Source organism: Onychostruthus taczanowskii, unplaced genomic scaffold (genome assembly GCF_017590055.1).
Source record: "Onychostruthus taczanowskii isolate IOZ18803 unplaced genomic scaffold, ASM1759005v1 scaffold4, whole genome shotgun sequence".
In the NCBI taxonomy this organism is placed as follows: domain Eukaryota; kingdom Metazoa; phylum Chordata; class Aves; order Passeriformes; family Passeridae; genus Onychostruthus; species Onychostruthus taczanowskii.
This window is the reverse complement of record NW_024501459.1, coordinates 24,981,387-24,992,188: the sequence shown is the minus strand read 5'-3', so window position 1 is coordinate 24,992,188 and position 10,802 is coordinate 24,981,387. Positions and strand designations below refer to the sequence as shown.

The 10,802-nt window shown below is 41.3% G+C and overlaps 1 protein-coding gene across 1 annotated transcript; it reads right to left on the bottom strand.

Moving 5' to 3' along the window:
• Nucleotides 1-1,924: 1,924 nt before the first annotated feature.
• On the bottom strand, nucleotides 1,925-10,094 carry TRHR (thyrotropin releasing hormone receptor). Its single transcript, XM_041412550.1, has 3 exons — nucleotides 9,300-10,094; nucleotides 2,616-3,056; nucleotides 1,925-1,930 (listed from the first exon to the last, which is right to left on the bottom strand). The coding sequence occupies exons 1-3, from the start codon at nucleotides 10,092-10,094 to the stop codon at nucleotides 1,925-1,927; spliced, it is 1,242 nt and encodes a 413-aa protein (XP_041268484.1).
• Between the last annotated feature and the right edge of the window lie 708 nt (nucleotides 10,095-10,802).

The following is a 10,802-nucleotide window of genomic DNA, read 5'->3' as shown; positions in this document are numbered from 1 at the left end:
CTTTGCTTCTTGCTCTTGGTCCCTTCCATGCCCTGCCATCACTCTGCCAAGCTGGAAAATGCCTGTGGAGCTCTGCAAAGGTGAAACAGGAGTTAAAGCAAGGATGCAGACAGAGCAGGATACAGACTGTTTGCAAAATCACAGAATCACAGAGTGAGTAAGGTTGGAAGGGACCACAGTTGGTCATCTGGTCCAACCTCCTTGCCCAAGCAGGGTCATCCCAGGGCACATGGCACAGGACTGAGTCCAGATGGTTCTTGAATATGTCCAGTGGGGGAGACTCCACAACCTCCCTGGGAAATCTGTTCGCTTCCTCCTTGCCATGTAGAGAATGCTCAATAGAGCCCTTTGGATGCAGCTGACATAGATTCACCGTTTTAACACTTTAATCTGAGCCTATTGGGGTGTCTTTAGTTCTCTTTAAGTTTGCAAATATAGTTGATTATTAGTGAAAGTGGCTTGAATTAGGGAAGTGGCTGTGTAGGCAAAAGAATACTGGATAGGAAAGCCTTACAGTGCTGTAGAGGCTGCCTCTTTTACCTGCTCTGGGCAGGTTTGTGACTCTTGGGGATGGGGCTGTGCAGGACTGGGAGCTGGACTCGATGAACCTTCTGGGTCCCTTCCAAATCAGCCTATTCTGTGATTCTGTGAATCAGGTTTTTTACAGGTTTTTGAATGTCATGTACAAAAGCTGTGCAAAATGTTTGTGACACTCAGGAGTACACAGGCCCTTTCCTGGGCTTCTGCAGCTCAGAAGTGAGAAAATGAACTTCTAGCAAGAACAAGAGCTGGTCTAGAGCAAAGCCAAAGCAATACATGATATTTTGTCTGCAGCTACATTAGGGAGACTATGGCCCCAGCCTGCTTATCATGGGCCCGTGTGGGAAGAGCAGGAAAGGGGCTCTGCTGGCAAGTAAAAAGCCATGATGACTTTCCCTCTGACAACACTGTATATCCTAAAGTATCCTAACAGATGAACTTGAAAAACATTAAACATTTAAACACTTTAAAAGTGTCATTTTTTTCCTGAATTTTCCTCTTTTCCCTATATATTATCCATATTAAAGCTCTAAACCCCTTCTAGCACTCAGACACAATTGGTGTTGAACCAAGATAAAAGGAGCTGTTAAAAGCCTGTTACATACTCTTCAATATCTGTTAATTTCCAGCAGGATTTAGTAATAGGTGAGATTTACACTTAAAGTATGGTACATCTATAAACCTGATTGCTGAAAAAAAATAAGATATTTTAAATGCCTCTGGCTTTTTAATTTGTTTGTTTCCTGCTGCAAAATCATTGACTAGTCTTCCTATTTCATGCTGCTCAAGGTAAAAATAAACCAAAGAAACGAAAGATTTTGTGCTTTTTGCCATCAGATACCTGTTTACTGAAGTGTGCTGTGATGGCTGCAATGAGATTTGCACTGATGTGGGATGAGGGAGTCACTGGCAGGTAATTACTGCTATTAGCAGCAATTTTGGCTGTTCTTGGAAGGTCCCCCAGCTACTGCCCAGTACAGGTACACATTAGAGCAGATCCTCTCCTCACCTCTCGTCTTCACAGGGAGTATCATCCCCTGCCCCACTCTGTGTCCATGGACATGTCCTGGCAAGACATGCTCATTCTGAGATCACAGATCATTCTTCAGCCAGGTAATGGGAAGAATGATTCTGGTATTCTACTGAAGCCAACTCACCTGCCTAAAGTTAGGCTGTATTAAGTACTTCATTCAGTTAGCCTCAATAATATACTCTTTTCACTCCCCAAGACACTGCATTTTCCTGTAGGGCACAGGCAGCTATGAAAAGATTTATGGTAGCTTCAGCAATTCTGTGAGCAGAAATGTCCTTACAATTCATACAGCTGGTGGGAACAGAGCATCCAAACGTCTTACATGGCTGTGTACTCAGAACAAGGTGGGCCTCAGGCCTGAAAATGAGGAGAGAAGAAGCAAACTGAGAAAAAAATACTTTACACTCATATAATCTGCAAAAACAAATGAAAACTAAGCCTCTTTGTAGATAATTTATATTTTTAAGATCTAAATGTATGGGATCACAAACAGCATTTAGGTAGTATTTTGTAAAAAGAAATCATGAAAACAGTAATGTGTATAATTAGAGAAGTGAGTTAAAGAGATGTGCTACACACGACAGAATGAAAGTGTGTGGGAGAGCCTCTCCTCAGCACCAGCTGTGTGATTAACCCCCAGCTGGAGTCAAGGGGGAAGGCACAAGAAAATGCCCCATTGCCCTCCCTGCAGCCAGCCAGAGCATGCCCAGAGGAATCACTGAGCTCAGACACCATCACCCTCCTGCCAGACGTGTACCTGAGGCACCACACCTGAGAACCACTCTCTGATGCTGCACTAGAGCCCACTGTTCCTCAGAAAAGAAGCCTTAACCTGATTGTTTCTCCCCATCCTTCCGCATGCTTCAGATCCTCCAAGTCCCTCCATGCTTGGCACAAGGCACTTTGAAAACACAGCTTCCCAGAGCTGGGCAGTTGTCCCTCCCTGCCATGCCCTGTTTGGGGCAAGGCCTGTCCCTGCCAGCCTCTCCCAGCCCTCTGCAATGCTGCCCTGGCTGAAAGCTACCCCAGCACAGCCCCACACCAGCAAGGTGCTCTGGTTCTGGAGGACCCACAGCAGACACTGAAATGTATTAACTATTACCTTGGATGACAAACACGTATCACCAATGGACAGTTTTGCAGAGGACAGGTAGGTATTGGTAATATCTTCTAGCTCAGTGCTGAAATGATCAGAATCCTTGATGACATTGTAATTTAGGGCCATGCTGTAATTAGCAGGTTTCTTCTCCTGTTTCTGCTGGTAGTTGCACAGTTTCCTGAAGGCTGCTCTGAATTTCTGGGACATGAGATTGTAAATTACAGGATTGATGGCACTATTTAAATAAATACAGATTCTGCAAAATAGCAGGAACCAGTTTTCTTGGAAGGGTCTGGAAAGAAAGGAATTTACAACAACCAGAGTGCGGTAGGGCATCCATAGGAATGCAAACAGGATCACAACCACGGCCAGCATCTTGGTAACCTGAGGGAACACAGAGAGAGAGACAGAAGAGGGGCAGAAGATCAGTACACCCTTGGAATGAACATGTGCATTCTTATGCCTTTCTTGGGCCAAACCAAACCTCTGGACAGATCCTTCAGTAGGAATTTCTGATGAATAGTTGATTCAGAAAGTTTTTCTACAGTAGGAAGTACAAAAACCTTGGCTTCAATTTTTTCCTAGTTTTTGTTAAATTACTCTTTCCAGATGATATCCCCATAAGCTAACTGTTGTAGACCTTAGACATTTCCACTTCTTATGCTGGAAGGGGATGTTGATTCAAATGGGGAAAAAAGGACAAAGAGTATTTTTTTTCCCAAACACATTAGATCTCTACCTTTAGACTAGTATAGCCTGTAGAGTAATTGAACATGAAGCCTTTTAAGGTTATCTGGTTTAACAGTCAGCCTAAAAAAATTTTCCAAAGCTAAAAATAAGGAAAAAAAAAGAGAACAATTAAATTAATTTATTTTCCTCAAGTCCTGAATATTTAATTAGATCTTAATTATTTGATGTTTGCTCTGAAAAGTCAAAGTTTACAGAGCCTGGAAAAAAGGATTATCAATCAAAGTTGATTGTTATAAGAACTTTATTCCATTATATAATTTTCTTTAGAAAAAATAAAAGAACAACTTTTGGGAATACCCAGGATAGCTGAAATGAACAAGAAATAATAAAAAAAAAATTAAACCCACTTTAAAATTAGTCTTTCTTTTGCAAATAATTTAATTCTGGTGTAGACAGTATTCAACAGTCTGTATGTTAAAGAAAGTTTGAAAGATATTAATAAAGAAAGTAGAAAGCACACAGAAATGTGACATGGGACGATACGTTGGCACACCCTCATGGAAGTCAGGAGATGACTTGGTTTTAACTGTGTGAAATAGAAAATTTTGACACACATTTTGATGAGTTACAACTGTTTCTTCTAATTGCAGATTTATAAGAGTTTCAATGGGAGATAACTCCACTAAGATCATTCACACATGCTGGTTTTAGAAGTGGGCTTTAGTTTGAAGTTGTGAATATATAATTCTATTGTGTTCTGACCAGATAAGCTCATTATATAGAAACCTGCCATCACTTTGCCTAATGAATGTATTTTCTCCTATTTTCTAGAAAGACACACTTTTCAGCCAGTTTATTTAGTTTGTTATAGGTATTACAATAAAGAATGTGATGAAAATCAACGTTACTCTACAAATTGATGTATCTTTATCTATTTATTGGTCTTTAAATGTGCATATTCAAAGGCTGCAAATTTATGTTATAGTTCTTCCCTCACCCTTACTTTTGTTTTCTCTAAAGCTGTGTTCAGTGGACATAAAAAATAAGACTAAGAAATGCTATCTCCTTTTTTGTCACTTGACTGATACATTTCATTGACTTCTACATTGTTTATTTTCTAATTTTCTGTGCACAGTCATTGAATTTGAGCAAAATAGTAACATGAATGTTCCAGGTAACTCAAAGGATGATCTCTCCTTGTCTCCACTTCTGAAAGGGCCATTCCTGTGGACATGGTGGCAAAGAGAGAGTTGACCCAGTACTGACCCATTCTGGCTCTCATCCCTCTAGTTCAGCTCCAGCCTGTGCCTCCAAACTGAGCAAATCCATTCAGTGGAGAACAATCATTTCACTGTAGAAAATAATCCACATTTAAAGGAAGAAAGCCACCATTTGTGGAGCCTGGGTGAACAATGGGACCGAGCCAAACCAACAGGTGTATTCCATCAGCTCAGGCATTCAGGGCATAACAGCCTACACAGGCATCAGAGTACCAGAAGCTCAGCAGGGCACTCCATTATGGTACCTACCAGTCATTGGCAATTTACATTTCCTTCAGGAAAAATTGCTCAGAGGATCCTTTGCAGTGTTGCAGCTATCAGCTTGAATCCGGACTAGAAGTAAATTATTCTTACAGTCAAAGAGGGGTAATTTAGAGTCACTGTACAGCAGTGAAAGAAGACTGTTACTGCTCAAGTGATTGTATCCCATACATTGCAAATATATATATATGTATATTATATATGCGTGTTTATATGTATGTATGTATGTAGTGTGCAAATGATTAGCTGAATTTGTGTATATTGGCATTTGGATGCACATTTTCTTTCTAACACCACAAGCTTCTGCTGCTAGAAACAAAGCACTCTGTAGAGCTGGTTTTTATTTTGCTCAGGTCAATGAACCAACTCATGTACTCATATATCTTCACAGAGTCTACATGCAGTGCAAGAGAAGAGGCAGAACCCATGGGTGGCTTCTCTTGGTGGCATCTCTTGGTGGTTCAGTCCATGCAGGACAATGAGGAGAATTCACTATAATTTTAAACTGTCTGCAGTACATATCCTTCCAAAGCTGCCAAAAATAACAAACCTCTCACAAGATCTCTATTGCCTGTCAGAAATTCAGTTTCCCGATCCATCTGACCAGCTGTGGCTGTCTCTGAGACACACAAATTACCTGAGTTCAGGTAATTTGTTCTTTGGTAAATGCTCCTTAGACTGGTTCTGGAGTGGTTCTTCACGCTCAGCTACCTCAGACAATGACCTGTGTGCAGAAGGAAGCAGTTCTGAGGAGGTGCTCTGGCAAGGCTTACTTAGTCCCAGCATGGGGGTTGTCACCCCACTGCAGGGTGAGGCCCTACTCAGGGCATCTGACACAAATTCACCTCAATTTGCTTCATAGGTGAACCCATTATCTAAATACATGACTGAGGCCAAAGCTTCATTCTTATCCACAATAAAAGTCTTTATTGCTGAACATGAATTCTTTAGAGGAAAGTTTGGTCCTCTTTGTTTAAGCAAAATGCCATATCCTTTTTCAAATGACTTCATATGAAACAGAACTAAACATATATTGAAAGGAGGCTAATTATTTGGCATCAGTGGAGTGTTAAGAGGACAAATTTTAAAAGAACATGTTTTTATTACCAAATAAAAGCACACACCAAAGCTCCCTAAAAGCAGCAACACTACATCCTCAATTCACTGCTCGGATGAAGGTGAGCATACACTGATTGCTCTTTTCTTGTGGATGTGCACTGTATGTCCTATGCTCAGGGTACAAATTATTCTTAGTTAGGGAAATTGAAAACATTGTAAAAAGACTTTGAGCAATTTCAGCTTAGTCCAAATTTCAAGCATAGTTTGAATGATAACAAAGAGCTTGAGATTGAATATGGTCTTGCCTGCATATAAACATTCTTCAAGATCTATCTCTTTATTTCTGAGCATGTTCTAAAGAATATTTAAAATATATTTTACTAAACAGAGTCCCAATATTTTAATTCTGAACTAGCATCCTCTTTTTCTTTCCTGCTCCAAAAGCTTCTTATTCTAAGGAAGGGTTTTTATTAAACATTTTCACTATCCTGGTACAGTTCAGTATTGCTTCCTTCTCCTTTGAGTACTAATCTTTCTTACACTGATAGGTAAAAGCAATAGTCACTCTGGTGTTTTAAAGCCATGTAATAACATCTTTCTTCTTGTGCCTGGTCGTGTTCATTGCAACACACAGAGATTGTATATCCCAGCCCATGATTTCCTAATCAAAAAGAAGTTGTGCAATGAGAAGGAGAATTAAATAAATAGAAGGATTAAGGTCTTGATATACTAACACCACAAGTGAAACCAACTGATAAGATTGAGGATTTAACATAAACCGTGCAAAACTTATCTTGCACTGCAAGCTGGAATCTGTGCTTGCTGTGCTGTGAGAGAACAGAGGGATTTCTCTGCTGAGCAGGTCATGACTGCACACTGTACAAGAGAGGACTTTCTCTAGAGGGCAATCTGTTATTCCTGACCATGACAGCCATAATGACCTTAGATGATTTGACTGGACTAATCAACTAACTTTGTGAGATACACATACTGTTAAGTGAGCTGGATTCCATCTCAAGTATAAACCAACTTGTTTGCTATGTAAGGCTGCATTTATTTTTCTCAGTCACCTTGATATCTGAGGAAAGTAGGAATTCCTTTGGGGAAAGTATGAAACCTACATGGAAACATGCAATTCAGTACTATGAATGGAAAAGGAAAAATATCCGTGATCTGTGGGCTGCAGGACCCACAATGAAACAGAGGAAAAGGGTGAGAAGGAAGGAGTGACAAGGGACCAACCTCTGCAACCTGACTGCAGCACTCTCTGGTTGCTGCAGGGCAGGGAAGGGACTGAGTGTAACTTGTGGCTACAACAACGGGCAATGAATTGGCAATTTTAATTTTCCCCAAGCTGAGTCTGCACTGCCCATGACAATAACTGATAGATTGTCTGCCTGTCCTTGTCTTGGATCATGAAGAATACGACCACTTCCCATTTCTGTCCCATTCTCATTTGGAGCCAACCCCCCTACAAAAACATGTATACATTTAATTTCATAGAAATGTTCCTGGATAAATACAAGAACTGCTACAGAAGTAGGAAGTTCACACCACATTTTCAGACACCTTTTCTACAGATCACATGCAGGATATTGTACACTCCTCAATCCCTGTAGTGCAAACACAGGTCCAGGAAGACGCAGAGTTTCACATTTCAGCAGGACTCACTGTCAGGCCAGACTGTATTGTCAGCTATAGGTGTCCTTGTCAGTGTGGCAGGAAATTTTCCCTTTTGTGTCTTACTAACTGTTAAAATTCTAGATTTTTTTAAAATATGTACTAGATTTTTTTGGTTTTTTCTCTTGTTTTTCTTGTTTTTTACACCACTGCCTATCTTTTGCATGTTGCTATTATACAAAAAACATTACTAATTATGCCACGCTATCCTTGCTTTGCTTCCTGTGTTATACTATATGTGTTTTTTTCTCTTGTTTTTCTTGTTTTTTTTACACCACTGCCTATCTTTTGCATGTTGCTATTATACAAAAAACCATTACTAATTATGCCACGCTATCCTTGCTTTGCTTGCTATGTTATACTATATGCAAATTCTAGCTTTACTTACAATGAAGTTGCTTTAAGCAATCAGGTTGCTTAGGCTTTTAGAGAAAGTCTTGCTGTCTTTACAAGACATAAAAGAAATCACATTATAATCTTCACTTTTTGGTTATTTTTTCATGATATAACAGTGTCCATATTAATCAGTGTTCAATGTAAAATATTTGTCTGTTTTTCAAGTGATACTAAGCACATGTAATCAAGTATAAAGTGACATTAACTTGAAGAGAAGGTTATCTTCTTCTATTAATTAATGGACAAAGAAAAACAACATTAAACACTTCCTGACTATTAACTATAATTGGCAACACAGTTAAATTTAACCTAGCCCACGTGTTTCTGTTGTGTGTTTCCAAGCACAGCTCTAGTGCTCTCTGAGGGCTCAGTGCTCTAGAAGGCACCTCAGTTAACTTCTGAGGTTTTTGCCATCTCTGTGATAAGAGAACATGGTCCCTTCTCACAAACCTTAGCCACTGAAGCAAAATAAGAAGAATATAAAGAATGAGAAGAATATCCCCAGAGCCATCTGCAAAAGGTGCATCCTGTGTTTCCCACCACTGCACCAGCTGTGCTACCTGCTGCACACCATGTGGTTTACTGCAAACAGCCAGCAATTAATCTGCTAACTATATTCCACTGGTATTATTACACACATCAGCATACATATTCAATAATATAAAAGGAAGCTAGTCAAACCTATGCCTCAGTTTTGAGCCATGAGTACAAAAAAATATTTTCTGAGAGACAGAGAAACAAAGATATTTAGCATTTACAAAGCAATTTATATACAGACTTCCTTAAACAGAGTTTTCACAGGAGAGTTAGAGACAGGAAAATTTACATCTTGACTGCATTTGCTGAGTGACATAGTGCCTTAGCTGGGACTCCGTCTCGAGTGTCCCAAACTCTCAGGATAGTTCCTTCCTTCAAATCTCAAAAATAAGTCGAGTCACTTTGTGTATTTGGCAAGATTACTAAAAAGCTGTAATGTAAAGAAATTATAGTTAAAAATATTTCCATCATATCTGACACTTCCTAATTGCTTTCTGATATAGGAAAAAATATTGTTTCTTTCTCTTTGGTTCTTGCAGTAGGTAATAATGTACAGGCAAGAAAAAAGATGCATTTTTAGGTATATGTGTATCACTGATTTTAAACTTGACTACTTAGAAAAAAGGATGAATATATTTTACCTCTTTCCACAGCTTCCCACAAGTGAGCTTTAAAACAAGTTGTTTTTAGGTTTCAGAAAGCCATTTCAAACAGCTGTTCCTACCTGCCTTCGAGAAGCAATAGTGCTATTGAAACTCCTGTTAGTCATCTTGGAATTCACAGGCTTGCTTTGGTGAGCCACATCATTCCTCCAGGTCTTAGAGTTTTCTTTTGGATCTGAAGGGATGGGGTTCAGGAACAGTATTCTAGCAATCAGGCCATAGAGGACAGTCGCCAATACCATTGGCACAACATAAAATATACCAAAGTCCATCATGTAGATAGGAGAGTAATAGCTCCTGGAGACCTTGTAGCCACAGGACACAACAGTAGTCTCTTTGTAGGCTACTGTATTCAGGTCTAGCAAGAAAAACCAGAGCATACAGTATATGGAGGTGAAAGCCCAAACAAAAATAATGATCTTTTTGGCTCTTGAAAAAGTGCATAGGAATTGAGCTTTGATTGGGTGGCAGATGGCTATGTACCTCTCAATGGTGAAGGCAGCGATGGAAAAAGAAGAAGCGTTGATTCCCAGGTACTGGAGATAAGTGATGCAGAGACACCCGACGTAGCCGTACACCCAGGACCTGTACAGGCTCTCTGTGATATTGGGTAGTCCTGCAGCCACAAGCACCATGAGATCTGCCACGGCCAGACTCACCAGATAGCAGTTAGTGGGGGTTCTCATGTGCTTGGTTCTGAGGACCACCAAAACCACCATGACATTGCCCACGATGCCCAGCCCGCAGATGAGGAGGACCAAGAGGATGGTCACCACTTGGTATTCAGCTGTAATGATCTCCTGACTTGACAGTGGCAGCCCCGTCTGGTTCTGCTCGTCTCCTGTGCCATTCTCCATCTTCACCAGCCCGCTGCTGCTTCTGCCAAGCACTGGATCTCAGCACCTGCTCTCCATGGTCCCCTGCAAAAGGGTCGCTGGAGCAGAGCGTGGGTGAGCTGCAGCCCCAGAACACGTTCTCCATGTAGTCACAGTCCCATTCCTGTACCGTCCTCCACTCCCCCTAAAGCACCTGGACTTTCATTCTTTGTAAAGCCAGCTATGAGATGGGTTAATCCCTCTTAAGGCCCCAGCTCACTTGCACAGGCTAAAAGGCTGTTTTCTCACAGCTGGTTTGAGGCATTCACGGAAACCCAGCCCGTGGAGGTGGGAGATTGCTGCCTGCAGCGGCAGGGGCGGCGCAGCCCCGGCTCTGCCAGCTGCTGCGCGCCGCCCGGGCTGAGCCGAGCCGAGCCGAGCCAGGCTCCCCAGCGCCGCTTGCCAGGAGGAGCCACGGCGCTGCGAGGGTGGAGACAGCAGCGGGAGGTGAAACGAGACGGGATCGTGAAGTCTTTCTGCTTCACGCCGCTCTCCCTCTCTGCTCTCAGAAAGCTATCATGACAGCATCGATCATATTGATCCACATTGGCAAACAAAGGAGAGCTGACTGGCAACACAATTGCACTGATTTTTGAAATTCTGACTGCCACCATGCCATTGTGAAAGTAACGGCGATTTACATTTGCCTCCTGCTTTGCAAGGTGCTGTAATAAGCCCTTCAGGGCTTTA